This window comes from Carassius carassius, chromosome 45, assembly GCF_963082965.1.
Source record: "Carassius carassius chromosome 45, fCarCar2.1, whole genome shotgun sequence".
In the NCBI taxonomy this organism is placed as follows: Eukaryota; Metazoa; Chordata; class Actinopteri; order Cypriniformes; family Cyprinidae; genus Carassius; species Carassius carassius.
In genome coordinates this window covers 6,661,426-6,680,636 of record NC_081799.1, presented here as the reverse complement: position 1 = coordinate 6,680,636, position 19,211 = coordinate 6,661,426, and the positions used below count along the sequence as shown (strand labels likewise).

General features: G+C 37.0%; 1 protein-coding gene across 1 annotated transcript in view; it reads right to left on the bottom strand.

Annotated features, from left to right (window-relative positions):
• The window catches only part of LOC132127338 (exonuclease mut-7 homolog), a 55,258-nt gene extending 36,655 nt beyond the window's left edge, over window positions 1-18,603 (bottom strand). The window contains exons 1-18 of the mRNA XM_059539152.1: window positions 18,523-18,603; window positions 15,226-15,295; window positions 11,609-11,673; window positions 10,450-10,797; window positions 9,551-9,604; window positions 9,327-9,466; window positions 8,315-8,421; window positions 8,149-8,222; window positions 6,982-7,020; window positions 6,742-6,911; window positions 6,338-6,488; window positions 5,968-6,166; window positions 5,699-5,808; window positions 5,408-5,585; window positions 5,162-5,325; window positions 4,578-4,778; window positions 3,995-4,048; window positions 3,694-3,825 (exon numbers count right to left, since the gene is read on the bottom strand). Coding sequence (XP_059395135.1) covers window positions 3,694-3,825; window positions 3,995-4,048; window positions 4,578-4,778; window positions 5,162-5,325; window positions 5,408-5,585; window positions 5,699-5,808; window positions 5,968-6,166; window positions 6,338-6,488; window positions 6,742-6,911; window positions 6,982-7,020; window positions 8,149-8,222; window positions 8,315-8,421; window positions 9,327-9,466; window positions 9,551-9,604; window positions 10,450-10,797; window positions 11,609-11,673; window positions 15,226-15,250 — 2,211 coding nt within the window. The 5' untranslated portion in view covers window positions 15,251-15,295; window positions 18,523-18,603. The remainder of the gene's footprint in view (window positions 1-3,693; window positions 3,826-3,994; window positions 4,049-4,577; window positions 4,779-5,161; window positions 5,326-5,407; window positions 5,586-5,698; window positions 5,809-5,967; window positions 6,167-6,337; window positions 6,489-6,741; window positions 6,912-6,981; window positions 7,021-8,148; window positions 8,223-8,314; window positions 8,422-9,326; window positions 9,467-9,550; window positions 9,605-10,449; window positions 10,798-11,608; window positions 11,674-15,225; window positions 15,296-18,522) is intronic.
• Between the last annotated feature and the right edge of the window lie 608 nt (window positions 18,604-19,211).

Below are 19,211 nucleotides of genomic sequence, written 5' to 3'. Positions count from 1 at the left end.
TGTTTCTTGGTCACTACAAAATACCGGTCCTTTTATTCATGTTATTTCATAGTTTTGATGACTTCACTATGATTCTAAAATGTGAGAAACAGTCAAAGAATAAGTAGGTGTGTTCAAACTTCTTACTGGAACTGTATGTCTGTATTAAAAGTGTTAAGTCAATCTGATGAATATGTAACTGAATAGAAAACATCTACCAGATGAATCAGATCTCTTATCCATTTAGTGCTCTAGATACTGTGCTGACACACATTTTGAACTCAGCTTAGCCCTGATCCTGACTTAATTCTGTTGTGGACCGAGAGGAATTCACAGGAAGAGGCATTGATAAAGCAGAGAGGAAGAAACAAAAAGAAAGATAGACTGAGAGACAGAGAAAGAGAGGGGATTATGCAGGGTGGGCAGGGGAGAGGTTAATGATTGGCAATGAGTATCAATGGGCCACACAGAGGGCTCCAGGAATGTCTCACAAAGAGCCGAGGGGCAAGTCACTGTTAATCAAAGGACTTTACAATCAGATAACAAAAGTGTTAACTTAGCATGGGTGGGCTTCCACATACCAGCCCCGAGGTGCACCTCCAAAACCCCCCTTCCACTTTCCCTGCCATCATACCGGCTTTATTTCAACCTCGCCATCACATTCCAATGTGTGCATCTCATTCAGACCATAAAAACCTTGTCGTTCTACTTTCTAGCACATTTTGTTGGTACATTTTGTTCAGCAAACACGTGGAGGTGGATGAAACCTCAGGCAACAAATGGTGGAATGTGACAGATCAGGATGTGAGCCGACGGCCACCCGCTCAGGAAAGGTAGTTGGCCATATAATTGACACATTTGAGGAAACTACCACCCATGTGGAGCTCAGACGATCCACGTCCGGACTAGATCACTGTGCTCTCCTGTCCTCGCTGGCTATAGGTGTGAACTTGGTGTGGTAGAAACTGTTTTGACTGTTATGAGGTGTGTGTCATATCATACATGCAGAATTGCGCAGTCACTGAGTTTTAAGATGTCGCATCAACAGCTTAACCGTTATGACATAAACAATACTAGGCCGTGACAAGTATTAAGTGTTAGTAAAGGTATAGTTCATAGAGAATTAAAATTTTAATCATCATTCTCACGTTGTTCCAAACCCACATGACTACTTCCCCCATGCAGATTTTTTCTTTACAATGAAAGTGCATGAGGAAATAAACAATGTTGAGCTCCAAACATTAACAAATGGAACCATAAAATAAGTCCATTTGACTTGTGCGCTATGTTCAGTCTTTCAAAACCATGTAAGTCTACATGAGGATCAGACCGAAATCTAGATCATCATTCATTGAAAACAGCTCTCAAATCCCATTCAGTTCAATTTGCATATTCAAACTCTCTGCATCACATTTTTGCCTCTGAAAAAAATTAAATTAGTTCAGATTTTTCAAGTTTAAGGGTGGGTTAAGGTGTAAGGTATGGGTCAACAGTGTAATTATAAATGTAATTACAGAAATTAAATACAGATGTAATTACATGTAGTTTTTTTTAAATATAAGTACAATGTAAAAACATGTATGTACACAATAAGTACATTGTACTAAATTATTAATTAAAATGTAAGTACATAGTAGTTAAGGCCACTTAATATAAAGTGGGTCCAAACAAAATACTTATAAACATATGCTTATAGTGTAAAGTCTTAAATATGAGACACCGAAGACTGGCTGAAAATTCAGTTTTACCATCACAGGAATAAATCACATTTTTAAATATATTCAAATACAAAACAGTTATTTTAAGTTGTAATTTTACATTTCATATTTTGATCAAATTGAAGCAACCTTGGCGAGCATAAAAGACTTCTTTCGAAGACATTAAAACAATCTTACTAGCAATGCTAACCCATTTTTACGGTGCTCTTGAATCCTACATTCACAGGTAGTAAACAACTGTAGACTGGCAATGTTGCCGGAGGTGCAGCTCTATGGAGATCCGGTATTACAGCAGGAATGAGTCAAGCACATATCTGCCTCCATCGCTCTCGGCCTCATACCCGAGTCTGTCTATCCATTTTTTTTTGCGTCTGTTATCTTTCACTACATCTTTCTGCCTGTTTTTACTTGCAGGGCTCTCTCTTATCACAGGCTCCTTTCCCATCAACCTTGCACCTTCCACTTATTCACCCCATCCCTCAATCATCTTCTTGGTATTACGATGTTTTTTTAACAGTGCTAGAGAAAGCATCACTTTAACTGAAGATCTTACTGAAGGTCTGGAATTCATGGCAGCTTTCGTTGGCCAAGGCTTGCCCATGAGGCCCTTTGACTGCCATGTCAAACATCAAATCACGTTTCGAGGTGTGGAAATGTCACCACAAAAACAGACCAGTGTGTAAAACTCTTGGACGTATTTAAAAAAAATTATATTCCAAGAGCTTTAAATATTTCACATACTTTTGAAAATCCAGCATTTAGTTGATCCTGATAAGCACTCGTTGTCACAGCTGTAAACACTGTGGCTTTCTTCTTTCGTGAGTGGTTTGGCGACACGGTATCATTGTTTCCAGGTGAAACGTTAAAGAACGAGACACACACGTCTCGTGAAAATCCAAGAGAATTCAACCAATCCCATGACGACTTCGACACTGCTGAAGTGTTTCCACTTTTGTGTCCCATGTGCATCAGACGTTTAGCCAACGGTCCGTGAGCGTGGCGTCTGAGGCTGAGACTAAGCTACCACTATGAATATTCTAGAAACAACAGTGCTCTGTGGATATGGCTGAAGAGCATACTCTTCTGTTATGTTGCAATATTTAGCCTTGTTTTGGGCATATACAGATTAAATAACAAAGGTCCAATGACCAAACCCTGAGGGACACTACATGCCATGTGGTTTTCTGGACAAAGGTGTGATGTGATTGTGATGTGATGTTTCAAATTGATCTCACTTATGATTTTTTTAGCCTATAATAGAAAACCTTTTGACATGAACTACCAACGATCTACTGACATCCTATTAACCATATTAGTGCTGATGATGACTAGGTACTTTTTTGTCTTTACTCTTTCTTTCTGTTTGTCTCATGTTATGTCTATATCCCTCTGGTAAATGCTTATTTCCTTATCTACATCCATTGTCTGAATTCCGATCATCAGGAATTGCCTGAAAAAAGTTCCTCCTGCGCATGTTCTACTGAAAACAGCAGTGGAACATCAAGCCAATGATTCACAGGAGAAGTGTCACCGGAGAAGCCCTCTATCTCCTTGAGCTTCCTTCCGGACACACAACTCTTATGTCTGCAGATAAGACAATAATGTTTTAAGACAGGGTGTACTTCAGTGCAAATGTTTAGGTTCTGTATCTCACTATTCAATTTAAAGTCACAATGTAATTCCAAAATGACACTTGCATACTGACGGACAGAATCCATAACGCAAAACACTGGTTGGCTATCCTGTAAGAGCTTTAAAAACAAACCTTGTTCTATTATTTTGTGTGTGGCTGTTCCACTCCTCTAAAGGTTCCTCGTGTTTGCTTGCAATGTCAGTGCAACTTTTTGTGGTAGAAGACATTATCAAGAGATCAATAAAGAATGTTTACTTTTTTCTTTCCTTTTAATATTGATAAAATTGATAAGAGCATTTCTTTTAAAGACAAGGTTTATGTTCTGGTGAGAACACGTGTTCTTTACAGGCATGCACAACTGACCTGGCATCTACTGAAAATGTCTGCAGGGGTGAGGTGGACGTGGAAATGTCTGAGAACGTGCACCGCCTGGTCACGTGCCTTTTCTGAGCAGTCCAGAGTCAGGCAACGGCCCTCACCAACCTGTGAGCGTAACTATACACACAGACACACACAAAGTCACTGGACAGGTTTTTGGTAAACAGACTGGTGCTCTGTACTAAAACCTATTGATCTGCCTATGAAGATAAAGGTCCTATGCAGGCAGTAGGATGCAAGACAGCTCATAGAGTTTGCATGTCTCTCAACTCAAACACACACTTACAGTTTGATAGGGCTGACCAGCAGTGAGGATGACACGACCTTCAGCACGAGCCAGCTGCAGGAGACAACATAACATGACTGCTAGTACATTACTTACGTAATATATTAATTCCATTACTATTTTTTTCAGATAATAAGAGTTATTTAGTTATGCTTTGACACAACTACTCATACGGAGGTTTATATAAAAGAGGACACCAATAAAGTCTTTAAACTTCATAAGGAGTTTTCCTTAAATTTCTTTGTAGCCGAATACAATAACCTCTGCCTTTAACTGTAGGAGACTCTATGGGGCTGTAGACAGATGATAGCACTACCGTATTTAGATCTGGGAGCCTAACATTTCTGTTTTTTGCATTTTTTGGCATTGTGTGAGCATGTACAGGTAAAACATCAAAGATCCAAGGATCGAGCCCTGAGGGACACCACATGCCATCGAGGTCCACTCAGAGTTTTAGTTACTTATTCTTTCTAAATTTGATCTGAGACAGCTGAGGACCATCTTATAAAGACATACTAAGTATAAAAATAAAATTTAACTAAAATGCTTGTCAAATGTCAACAGCGGGTGACAGATGTCTCACCTCTGCCGCTACTTTATGGTCATCTGTGTTTTCTAGCATCTTGACATCCACCCCCAGACAGCGCAAAAAACGTCCCAGACCCTGCAGCATGTTATCACAGACCACTCGTAGCTCTGGTGGTGTGATAGTAGGCCCTTCATACTCCGAAGTCATCTTTAAACAGTCATCCATGGAGTGGGGCTCATTTGCCTTCCGCCGAGCCTGAAGATTAAAACACACTACAAAATCATTGGTGAAGATGAAATTACTTGACCTTTCTATAACCTAAATTGCTCTAAAGATTGTGATCCACTATAATGCATCAAGAGAAAATTTTGGCCAGGCCAAACAGTATTACAGGGACTGTCACAAAACTTCATTTTTTTCCATGGGTTCTTTAAAAGTAAATTCTGCATTAAATATGCAGCAGCTTTAAATGACAGATTATAAAATAAACGGGTTGGACTCCTTATTTTTTTCACCATAAAAACTCCACATGTTCTCAGCTACTTTTATATTGAATTTTATGACAGTAACTATGACAACAGAGCAATTTTCACGACTAAAGGCTCATAAAAAGCACAGACAAAGACCAATGGACTGACCTCTCTTCTTTTAGACTGCTTGTTCTTCTCTTTGGGTTTCTTTTCCTCACGGCTCTTGGCCAGTTGGGCTGAGGGAATGGAGAGGAGGTCCTCTGGCAAACCAAATGCCTTTGGGTCCCGGGAGAGGATGAGGTAGACATCCAGTAGGCAGTATGCATCAGTGACTAAAAAAAAAAAAAGTGTCACAAAAAGAGATTGAGACAATGTTTGCAAATGTCATGCCACTACTCATGCATTGTGTGTTACCCGCATAGCGGAGTTGGCTGGTCCGGAGAGGTCGGCGTTCCCAGTTGGAGAGTTGCTCGCTTTTGTTCAGTGGTTTCCCTAATACCTGCTGCACTAGCAAACTGAGGCCCTTCTCCGCTGGTCCCTCACTCACTTCCACTGACCGACACCCTTTGTTTCCCAACCAGCACCGCTGAAGCTGGGGGGACAGAGGGCAATTGTATTAAAGAAACAACATAGGTTTTTAAATCAAAATATGGCTGGGAATATCCAATCAGCAATGGCTAGCTAGGGGGTCATTTGTAGCAGCACCTCCTGATGAACATGAAGCAGGTCCAGAACTCCTTCCATTTTAATAGGCTCTTCCCTGAGCTCCGGCCACGTGCTGACCAGACTTCGTAAGTCTCCAGACATCCCATAACCTAGATACACACATACAGCAATAACACATACATAGCAATTCTTTCCAAAGAAGACATAATTACCATGTCTTTCCAGATAGCCAACCAATAGTTTACTAACACAAGAAATATGAAGAATATCAGAAAGTTGGGGGCTTAATTTGCTTTAAGGCTTCCTACCCAGTTTGAGGATGTTCTTGTCAGACAACAGAGCTCTGATGAAGTTCACTGTGGAGCTGTGGTGGCTAATGGCGTGAGCACAAAGGTCCAACAGAAACACCCGTTCCTGTACGGCCAGCTGGATCAGAGCCACACGCTGAGAGGATACTGTGCCAAAACCGGCTCTCCATTCCATGTCTATTCCCACCACACAACCAGGCTGATGAAGAATGGGGAGAGACAGTTACAGAAGACATTTAATACGAAACAGGTCTTCCTTGTTCTTCGGAAACATCCTAATTAAAATTTATGTGACAATTCAAACTACATCAATACTCAGAGGTTAGCCAATCATAACAGAGATCTTAAAGGTACAGTAGCAAATGGTTACCTTTAAAACAGCTTCTCTGCACTGCTCAACTTCATCTAATGACTCTACAAAGAGGACGTTTTCTCTGGGCAGAGGCAGCTGGTAGTATTTTTGCATTTCAGACTGAAGAGGTGTCCAAGATTCGGGTGGACCGCTCACAAAACACATCTCTCTATGACAAGATGACAGAAATATACTTGTGAGGTTGATGGCTGTGTGTACTTTGGCTTGTAAGCTAAAGTATCTTCGCAAGCAGCGTAAAAAACAGACTTGTGTCAGAAGGTTTGTGTGAGGGTTACAGTAAATATTATTATTATTGGAATGGAAATCATTTATGGGAGGACTTCACAAATATAGTTTCTTAAGTCTGTTTGTGTGTGTGTGTGTGTGTGTGTGTGTGTGTGTGCATTTGATTGAATACTTACAGCTGGTTCTTGCGGGAGAGGCTCTGAATTTTGTCCCAGACTCCTAGGGGAAGCCTGTTTCTGGGTAAGTTGTAATGTGCAGCCCACTGGGCAGCAGTCTGGAGGCTGCAGTGTTTAACCAACATCTGCACCAACTGAATCTGGAGCTCTGTACTGCCTTCAATCATGGCCTGAAAACACAACACACACACTTACTCAGTTAAAATGTTTAGGTGTTTAATAAAACAGAATAAGTGTTACCTGAACATGGTCTCTCCAGTTCTCTTCCGACATGCTTTTCTGTCAAATAAAAAAAAAGTAGACATATCAGTGCAGTTCTTAAAACTTTAACCTCTGTAATGTGATTTCTGAAAGCACAAAATAGTTAGTGGTAAATAAAGGGTGAAAATTTATTTTGTTAATCAAGATTTGATTGGTTTATAAGTAACTAAAACAATATTCACGTTTTTTCCCACCAAAGTGGCTTTATATTGTTCATCATGTCATTTTAGAGATAGAAGATGTTACATTTGATTACATGACACTCATTTTCCATCCTATCTATTAATTCATTGATATTATCAGGAAAAAAATAACTGCCATGTCATAATAAAGAAACAAAACAATTTTTAGGTGATTGATTGACTGACTGATTTATTTATTTGCTTGCCATAATCTATAAATAAATAAAAAAAAATTTAAAATTAAAATTATAATTAAAATTTAATTTAATTTTATTTTATTTTATTATTGGTTCTTTAGAAAAAAACGTAACATTTGAAAAAAAAATGCTTTATTAATTATTTATAAATTATAAGTAAGCTACAGAAATGATTTATAATATTAAAAAAAATACATTTCATTTTAAAAAGTTAATTTCTAACCTTAATAATGTTAAATTAAGCATTATATTTAAATCATTATTACTAATTATTATTCGTGGTATTTATGTTATTGATTGTTTCTTAAAAACCTGTCCACAAAATCAAAGGCATGTGGTTCAACCAACGTGAAACATATAAACCATAAAACAGGAAATGACATCATGGAGAGGAATCCTTGCAAACCCTAATGACTGTGTGCAAAGGTCTTAAAATATCAAATAATTTTACTTTTAAAGTCAAGGTTTGTAAAATGCTCAAGTGGTGCGACTCTCCAAAGTCATAACAATATGTATAATTAATTACATTTGTAAAAACAAATAAGTCTTGCCTTGAGAAAAAAAAAAACAATGAGTAAGATATGTTCACTCACATTCATTCACGCCTGATTATTATTTCATATTCTTTCTCGACAGTTACACAAGTTGAAATATTTTAAGTTACGGAAGTGAATCTATCATGAATACAAAGAGTAGATTTCTAAGAAACCTTTACATATTTGTGGCTAATGTGAAAAAATGGCTGTGAAAAAGGGGAATGTTCTCACCTCGCCAAAGGTTTTGTACATGAGAAACCTCAGTGAATCCAGCTTCCTCTTGTAGACAGAATTAGAGCACAGACCTGTAGCACACACACCCCACGAGACCAGTGTAATCATCACATACACACATTGATGAACCTACACACAGCCGTGCAGTGAAACGCTCACACACCTGGATCAATGCAGAACTTCTCCATGAGTCTGAACACATGTTTACTGAGCAGCTTGGGCTGGATCTGGTCCGTCTGATGTTTCGAGAGAACCACGCTTGGGTACTGACTGAAACCACACAGTGCATACACATTACACAATGTTTATTAATTATACATAGTTTTGCAGAATCAGGCATCAAAACTCTAAAATGTTTAGTAGAAAAGATGAAAATGATAAAATTATAAATGATCGATACATGAGTTTTATAATATGAAAGGACAGACTTTTATTATTAATAATAATAAGTTAATCAAGATTTAAATATGATATTTAAATATTTATAAATTGTACACAATTTTGCACAAGTGAAATACACATCTCATCAATACAATGTACTGTAGAAAAGATGGATGAAAAACAAACTGAAAAAATAAACCATTGATATTATTAGTAGTAGTAGTTTTATTATTAACTAAATTTTCTTATGTAAAAATTGGTCATCAAAACACTAAAATGTACATGAGGTTGGATCATTATATGAAAGAACATATTATTATTATTTTATGAATGAATCACAAAAAAATTCTAGTATTAATATTGATTTGAAATCAGGCATCTGAACATTATCGTAGGAAAAATGTCTCTGATAAATAATGGCTAAAAGCATGTTATAAAACGAGAGAATATGAGGGAAATGTATATTATGTTATTAATATCAATGTAATGTAATAATAGTCATATTATTAAAAGTTAGTATACTTTAATATTATTGTGATATTAATAGTTACATGTTTCAATAATAATTGAATTTCCTGGTTCAAAAGATTTTTGCATTAAAAAAACAAGCCTAATTTAAAAAATGGTTTTGTATTGTGACATTGTCGGCAATTAAAAACATTTGCCACATTCTCCCTAAAAGTTCATACAACTATAAAGAGATTAAACTAATGCAAAGGCAGGGTGATTAGACACTGTGTTAAATATATATGGCATACATATCTCAATATAAACACATTTGCTTGGATGGTCACCTGAGCAGTGCCTGCATGTTGAAGTTGGGCTCGCACCAGGAGTCCAGCAGTGAGACCAGACGCTGCTGCAGGTCAGGAAGGTCACGCACATACAGCTCGGCCAGAGACAGCTTGTCCAGCAGAATGAGAGGAACACACATCTAACAGCACAGAGGATAGCCCAAATGAGACGGTGCAGCTTAAAACAGTACAGGTCAGCTACTCATCAAGCTGTGTGAACTGACCTTCTCCATGTCCAGATCCTTCTGCAGTTCCACTCTGACACTGAACATCAACGCCTGTCATAAAACACAGCATTTCATGTCATTACAGATATCTTGCTTCATATTATATTTCTATTGCCAAAAATAAGCATTTTTAATTATCAGTCAATGAAATAGGTAATACATATTAATAATAATAATAAAAAAGGATTAAACAGCCTAATTTTACTTATGTATGTAAAATTATGTAAGAGTATGTAAAATTCTCAGTTGTAGATTGATGGTTTTTTTTTTAAGTAATTGTCAAAAAATAATATTACAATGAAAGATTAATAATAGTAAATAATAAAAAAAAACTTTTAGCAACAATTCTTTTTTTTAATTTGGTGTGCAATCAAAATTTTGATTCCTGCATTTAATGATAACAAATACATACATACATTATATATACACACATTATATATATATATATATATATATATATATATATATATATATATATATATACAAATTAAGTTCTTTAGTTGTCATAAATGATGTTATAAAGTAAAATTAATAGCAATAAATAATTGTAAACTCTTTTTTTATTATGAACAACATATTTATTTATTTGTTTGATTGATTTGTGACCTAGACATAATTTTGATTCCTGCATATAATGATAGCAAAATGACATTTTTTGTTTTAGACAGTTACTCAAAATTCACACTAAAATATTTGAAATCAGAATATGTGACCTCAGAATTTTGTCTAAATAACAAAACAATAAAATACAATTAATAAAAAAACATTTATTTAAATAATTAAATATTGCCCTTGACTGACCTTACTATATTTTTCTACTACTAGCAACTACTGTCTTATTCCTACTTTACTGTATTGATCATATTGTCAAAGTGTCCCTCAGCTGGTGATGACACCTCTTTGAAGCAGCAGCAGTCATGCAGGAAGTCCACATGTTCCAGCAGCAGTGGCGTTTTCAGTGAGCTCAGCTGATAAATCTCCAGCAGGGCGTCCATGTAGCCGGGATGAGAGTCTGTGAGGAGCCCCAGGGCTCTCTTCTGCAAACGCAGTCGCTCTTCTTCCCTCAGGCCATTCAGACTGGCCTGGGGATTATTGGTCCTCCAGCGCATGAACTCTGTGAGAATGAACTGGTGCAGGGTGCTGGTCTTGCCCTTCTGGACGCTAAAGTAGCCCTGCAGGACGTCCAGCAGACCAGCCAAGGGCTCCTGCATCTGCGAGAAACTGCTCGCTAAACACTGCCGCAGCTGAAAAATAAAATACAATAAGATAATAAAATATGCATTGATTAATACAAATATAAACACATTTAAAATACTTAAATTTTACATATTACTTTATATTCTGTATTCTGCATTTATCTCTTAAGAAAACTACAACTCAACTCAATCAACAATTATGTTGTCATAATATTATTCAAATATTTAGTTAAACTAAGGTATTTAAGCAACTTTTATAAAAATGCCTTAGAAGAAATGTCACATATGTGCAAAATGTATTTTAAGATATGTCACATATGTGCAAAATGTATTTTAAGATATGTCAGAGAAAGATATTTTCAGTTGAGACAGCTCAAACATGCATTTTAGTCTGGGACTAGCCTTAAGCCTTGTCTGTGCAACCGGAGGATTGACTATTTAAACTAGAACATTTTAACATGTCCCTTTAAAAAAAAAAAACTATTCCAATGAACTGGGGGGACAAGTTAAAATTATTTTCTGTGATTCTAGACGTTATACCATAAATTCAAATGACAGAACTCAACTTGCAATCATTATTTTAATTCAATGCAGTTACAACTCTGAGTATTACATTTAAAGTCTAAGATATCCTCATAAGGTCTGAAGAAGCAACGGCAACCTGGAGCGTGGGGCACATCTGAAATGTAGGGGTCTTTGAAAAGTATTGAGTATGTCCTAAAGAAATTGGGGGAGGAGTACAGGGATTTTGAGAAAGTGCTTGAATAAGCCTCTCTCTCATGTGATCTTATCACGACCGTCTCGCCTCTAATGAGACGCTCACACGCTCCGCTCGAGTACAATCACATCTGTTTCTCACCTGCTCCTGCTCTTTCCTGCTCCACAGGCCGCAGAGGTGCTCCTGCAGGGCAGGCAGGTCAACACCTGGGGCAGCACACATGACAGCAGGGTTACACACAGTCACACGCAGCCTGTTTTCACTCCACCTCACAAATTCTCACGCTGACTGCATTTTGCAACTTTAGACCTTTTTATCAAAGCATTGCAGGCCGGGCTCAAACTGTTTTTTCCCATATCAGCACCACAGCTCAAAATGCCATAGCTCATTATTCTCAATCCTTTTCCAATTCAAATCGGTTTTTATCAAGATATATTTTAATGTGTAACTTAAAGGCTCATGGGAGTGGGACTGCCTGTTTGACAGATGGGGGACTGTTTGAAGGCATACATCATTTCAGCAAAAATGAACCAAATTACTTTACTTGAAATTGCAAATGACATTGTTTTGAAACACTGGCTCAACCAATGGTGTGAGTTTGGGGCAGGACTAATGGCAGAAGAGGAAAAGTTTGAAAATCAACATTATTTCTGCAGATCTCTCTGGCATAAAAGTGTAACAAATTACAAACAAACAAATTCACAATTGCAACCCATTTGATATGTTTCAGAATATTCAACAAGTAAAGCCTGATCAGAAAATTATGAATATTCATAAAAATGGTCTCTATTTGACAGGTAGTTGGAGGGAAGGCGATGATGTAAACTTCGTAACAAGACTTGTTGCAGGCTAGACTCAAACTTGTTCTCCCCACATGAGCACCACAGCTCAAAGTGTCAAGAGCACGTGGACTGCTGACAGTTTAATGATTTTTCAAGTGTTGGCTTTTCTTTTCTTTTCCAGTGTGAACTCATTTCTTTATACAACATATATAACCAAGATATATATTTATTATTATGTAATAAGGTTGGCTCAGCCAATGGTTTGAGTTTTAGACAGGAATACCTCTTTTAACCACTTAAGCAGATGAAAAAATGATTTTAAACTTACATTACTTCTGCAAATCATTTTGATGCTAAAAATAATTAAATTCCATGTGAACTGCATTCTGAGCCACAGTGCATTTTATTTCTGCATTCTGGCATATTTCAGAATATTCAACAGATAAATCCTGATTTGATGGTAAAAAATGGTCTCTGGTCATTACATTGATGCAAGATTGCAAACAACATTGTAACAGCAGTTGTTGCAGGCTGGATCAAACTGGTTTTTCCCACATAAGCACCACAACTCAATGTTGTCAACTTGTCAACTCAACTTTCTTTAAAATGAACTTATTTCAACGAGTAAAACCTCACTGGTTTGACCATAAAAATGGTTTCTATATAGTTGTAGAAAACTGGATGAAAAATCAGTAATGACAGCTGAAAAAGAAAGGCATTACATTTTGATAACGGTTGCAAACACTATTTCTTTTCTTCTTTTGTAAAATGCACCAATGAATCATTAATAAGGCCAGGAATGCATGAATGTTTTGTTTTTGTATTCACTTTTCCTGCCACTCTAGGGCTTTACCAATTTATCCTTTAAAATCCAGGATACAGGCTTAACTATTTTACTTCCATTGTAATGCACCCCTTGACTCTTTTTCCCCAGTCAGCCATTGTTACATGTGGATACTTCACACCGCATTTGAATTGAGCAAAAAGAGCCTGAAAATTAACATTTAATATGCGTAACAGGGAAAGAAAGGAGGAGTCTATTGTTGTGTGTGAGGTGTTGGGCCTTTGTATTTTGGGCAGTGATTCCAGACCACAAAACTCTGACAAGACGAGCCATTTTTTGAGGAGGAAGACGGGGGCGAGACAGGACGGGCCGGTGACAATGGGGTAACGGAGGGGAGGTATACGCTCCTTTGAGGAGCCCTGAAAGCAACAGCCTCTCTCATGCTGTGTGGCCAACACCTTTCTTCTCCTAGCCTCTCCTTCTTCCCAGGGTCAGTTTTCCTGTCCCCCCCTCCAACTTCTTGATGTTTGTCTCGGATTTCCCCCGGAAAGAGTAACAAGGTGGTTACGGTGTAAAAAATCCAGCCCTCCTGACCGACAGCCTGGGAAAGTGGTGCAAAGGGCCCACCCCCTCGTCCCATCAGGCTGCACGGAGATCATCGGATTTGCCCGGAACGCTTCCTTCATGAGCTTAAACATTATTTAGGATAGTCTTTTCCCATAAGCAAACTTTCTGTGATTGGTGTGGTGGCTCGGCGCACACATATAAGTGCGATGACACACAAACACATTAAATTCTCTGGTCTTTGTCTCTACTCCACCCTAACCTCATTCTTCTCCAGGCATGGGAGGAAAGTGGGGCGGAAGGACATTGAGGAATGTAGACTATGCAGCTAGTCAATGGGAAGTTCGAAAAGTGAGATTGTTGTTGAAGGAGACAGGTATGCACTCACAGAAGTCTATATCATGTATTGCTTCCACTCGTGGAGCGAACGACCCGAGAAACAGGCAGAAACTGCACTGCAACTCTTTAATCGAGTGGATTATTACATTTTTTGAATGTGCAAAATTGGCCGTGATGAGGTTGACTTTGCTGAGCCAATGCTAAAGGTCATTGCTTTTGTGTTCAGCAGTCCCTTCATTCATCAGGATTCAATCAGATAGGAAAATAAAGTCTTGATATGATGAGTGGTTAAAAAAATATGTGAGCCGAAAAGGAAATGAAGCAAATTAGGTATTTTAACAAAAGCTTTTATTATGAAATATCGTGCACCAATAATCGTTCACAATAAGACTAGGATCATTTATAAAGAAAGTAAAATGGGTCAATTCTGACGTAGGGATGCACAAATATTCAGTTTATGGGAGATACTGATAGATAAAAAAAAAAAAAATCCTTACGACATCAACTGATAAATAGACAATATTTATTAAATTTCTATATTGTTTAAATTACAAAACTCTAAATAATAACAATAGAAACAAATATCATTAATTATTTTAGATGCAACAAGTGGATTTAAGAGTCACAACCACATTATAATGTGCAGTAAATTTCCACAATTAAATGTAAAAAATGTTAAAAAGGCTTCATTTATTTGATTAAAAGTATATTAAAAACTGTAATAACTTGAAATAGTCCTATTATTAATTTTAAAAAATGTTTTCTATTTGAATATACTTCAAATGTAATGCATTCCTATGATCAAAGCTGAAATTTCAGAGTGACTCCAGTCTTCAGTGTCACGTGATCCTTCAGAAATCATAATATTATGCTGATTTGATGTTCAAGAAACATTTCTGATTATTATCAATGTTGAAAACAGTTGTGCTGCTTCATATTTTTTGTGAAAAGTCATAATTACTTTTTCTTCCATTCTCTGATTACTTTAAAGTTCAAAAGAACAGCATTTAAAATGGAAATATATACATTATAAATGTCTTTACTGTCTGTTATGATAAAGTTTTTGTGACCTCGCAGAATAAAAGTATACATTTCATAATAAAAAAAAAATCTTACCCAGTCCCAAAACTGTGAACAGTAGCATGAATTAATATATTTTTAAAATATGATAACAGCCACTAACCAATTAATGGTACGGATAGATTTGCTGTTGCATGTGTAATAATCATGCTAGCATTAGTCCAATGTTTAATAAAGAGTATCTAAGAGTCGAATTAGTGTTCGAGTACCTTTGGATTGTCCTTGCAGGCTCATTCTTGTACACCAGGTGGCGCTGTCTGGACTCCACGCTTCAACACCCTGCACCAAACAACCAAAGCATTGTAAAATACATGGAAAAACTGATTCTCAACACAGATCTACATAACAGGCTACAACACGCTTCAGAGACTCGAACATGTCTAACGTTGCACAATTCTTCAGTCGGTGGATTTTAATAACATTCATCACGGTTTATAACTGAAACACTCTCTCAGAAAGCCTCTCAGGCCGGGAAGTTACAGCACGACTCGCTAGATGACCTCAAACAGATGAGTGTAAAATTAAAATGAGGTTCTTTCCCCCATGTAGCAATCCCCAAAAATGCAGATTGGCAGCTGCTCTTAATGTTCCTCGACATGTGAGTCTTCATGACACGTCTCCCTCCCTGTGGGAACATCTGGACTGTTCCTCTCTCGCTCCTCTCCTCTGGGCTTCACTGACATCTACTGGACACACAACATCACATCCTGCTCTGACTGAGCACTGAACTATGGGTATTTACTGGGTGTTTTCTTTGTAAAACTTCTATCAGTAGATCAGTAAGATTTTTTATATTTTTTACCGAAGTTTCTTGTGCTCATCGAGGCTGTATTAGATTAAAAAAAAATACAGAAAACCCTGTTATTTTGTGAAATTTTATTGCAATTTAAAAGAATAGTTTATATTGTAATATATTAAAATGTAATTTATTCCTGTCTGTGATCACAGCTGAATCTTCAGCATCATTCCTCCAGTCTTCAGATCATGATGCTCCTGCTTCATGTTGTTTCTTCTTTTACCTCTTTTCTTTTATGAATATGAAATAAAAAAACTGCACTTATTCAAAATGGAAATCTTGTATTACTATATACACTACTGTTCAAAAGTTGAGTCAGTAAATGACTTTGAAAGTAATGAATACTACTTTTATTCATCAAGGATGTAGTGATAGTAAAGACTCATATTGTTAGAAACGATTATAATTTTAAATAAACACTGTTCTTTTTAACTTTTGATTCATAAAATAACCCAGGAAAAAAAATATCAGTTTCCAACAGTTTCAAACAGGAAGTCAGTTATTTTGAATTTTCTCTGCAAAATTTGTGTTGTTTTCGCCATTTTCAGTCTAAATCTTAATCTTGAGTTTTTGTTAAAGGGCGTGTCCATGGAACCGTGACAAATTTCGATGTCTCGCCATGGGAATAAAAGATGTTATAACTCATTACAACTAATTTAATTTTAATTTTAATTTAACTCAGGCATAAAATGTCCAATCTTCCACAAACTTCACATGTGTGATAAGAGTCCTGGCCTGAACACATCTGAAGGCCAATTTACCATCGCTTGTGGCAAAATGGCTCAACAGAGCCACCTATATACTTTCAATACATTTCACATACATGTACAAAAATCGGTACACGCATGTAACACACCAATTTCTACGAAAAAGTGTCTTGGTACGAAATCCGAATCCCAACAGGAAGTCAGTTATTTTGGATTTTCTCTGCAAAATTTGTTTGGTTTCGCCATTTTCAGGGGTTGTACTTTAACTAGCTCCTCCAAGAGATTTATTCAGATCAACACCAAAGTTGGTTTTTGATTTGATGTCTCGCCATAGGAATAGAAGTTGTAACTCAGGCATAAAATATCCGACCTTCTGCAAACTTAACATGTTTCATAAGAGTCCTGGCCTGAACACATTCGAATGCCTATATTCCACTATAATCATATCGCCAACTGCTGGCAACAAGAAATGGCTTGTTTTACACTAACTTAAACTTACAATGTCCAATCTGCACCAAACTTCAAATATTTGGAAAGAGTCACGGCCTAAAGACAGCTAAAAAGCCAGTATTCAGTTATAACCATAGCGCCACCTGTTCACAATAGGACATGTAATACTTTATATTAACTCAAACATACCATGTTCAATCTCCACCAAATTTCATATGGTTGATAAAAGTGCTGGACTGAAGAAATCTACATGCCAAAATCCAGTTAAAGTCATAGCGCCACCAGCTGGCAGCAGGAAGATTTCCTCATATAAATGACTTTGACATATTCCTTTTATATTTACCACTTTAAGAGCATATTTCTCGCTGTTGGCTGTTTTACTAAAGCCACCCGCTGGCGGTGAGCCCGGGTGCGAGGGCCCGTTCATCGCTGCTTGCAGCTTTAATTGTATGAAGGTTATGAAATCTGTATGTATCTTTGAGGTGGGCCGCTGTTTTGACCTGTATATGGACACTTGCTACTATTGAAACTCTCTGAAATATCAACCAGTGGTAGATCTCATTCACCAACTTGTATACAACTGTAAATTAATAATTCTGGTCTTTGGAAGTTTAGGCCATGTCCATAAGAATGTGATCAGGGGGATGCAGCTGGCGGGGGGTGGCTGCAAAAAAAGGAAGCAAAAAGGCTTGCAAAAATTCTGCTCTGTTTCAGTCACCATAGGGAGCATGCAAATATGGAGACGGAGATTTTTTGTTTATGCTTAATGTGTTGAGCATTATAAATGGATGAACCTGTACAAGTATGTTAGCCATGAACTGTAGATCTGTCAGCTTGCCAAAGACCCTTCCCAGAGTATTTGGATCTTGTTTTCTTTGTAACTTCTTTCAGATCCAAATGAAACCAATCAAAAGTGTGTATATGTGTGTGTGTGTGTGTGTGTCTGTCATCAGCAGCGGGACGCTTCGCTCGATTGGCGTTAGCTCGCGCTTGTGTTGTTCAGAGAGCGCGTGAGGGACGCAGGACGCAGACAATAGAGGCACGCGAGCAGTTCCGCATCAGGACGCGCTAAGATAACGTTACACACACCGCCGTGATTTCCGTTACTACTCATTTACACTCACACCTCTTCACATAATGACACTTTTAACCAAATGCATGGCTTGGTATTTATTATACGATATCAATGCCATTAAACAGGACAGTTCCAACACATTCTGAATAAATATACAAAATAACTAATTAAAATCTTTCACTTCCACATAAACTTTAAAACGTCGATCAAAAAGACGTAACTTAATTTCTACATTTTGAAACGAGAACATTCAACATTCCCTTAAAAATGAAATTTGTTCACGTTTTTCACTCACGTTGCAACTCATAATACATGAATATCATCAGTGAAGCGGCTAATGTCAACGTGTGCGAGCATAAAAACACGAGTGTGCTTTCCACGAGACATCAGCTCGATGACAACTACTCGTGTTAAAAACAAAACGATTATATTTATATGTTTTGACTGAGTCAATGTTAATTACAACTATTCAACTTACCTAAATAACGTTGATGTCAGGCGACGTATGTTGGAATAATCTGTCCATATATCGGGGCGGAACCGTTAAACTCGGGGAATGTTTATTATAGACATGTACCACTGTGACACGTGAATATTCTTGCGAGTTCGCTGGAAATGCTTTATTTAATGCAGAGGCAAAACGACTGTCAGCATGCAATGATTGTGCGACCTCAAATTAAATGCGCGACAGTAATAGTTTTATTTTTAAGGGACGCAACGAGTCTTGTGTGATGAAATGACAAATCAATCGCAGAACGGGCGCCATCTATTGAGGAGTGAACGGTTTAAACATCCATTCGTTTTCAAAAACAATTTTGTCAAGTAACGCAGTTAAAAAATATTATTAGACTATTATAGGCTGCTGATTTTCTTTTGATGTGGGTTACTGTAATCATAAAAACAAAATGCTATATAGTTAAACCACAATGCAAAATTGTATTTGATTCATGTGGAGTAACGTTAGTAAATCCTAAAGTGGATTTTAACTTTTTAAATGTAAAGTTTACTTTAACTTAAACTTTAATTATTTTCTTACCTTTATTTATGTATTAAGTCCTGAAATGTTTCAAAGTATAATGATGTTAAGACTTTAAATGTAATAATATAATAATAATAATAACCAATTACGAAAGCATATAAAAATAATATATATATTTATTTATTTAT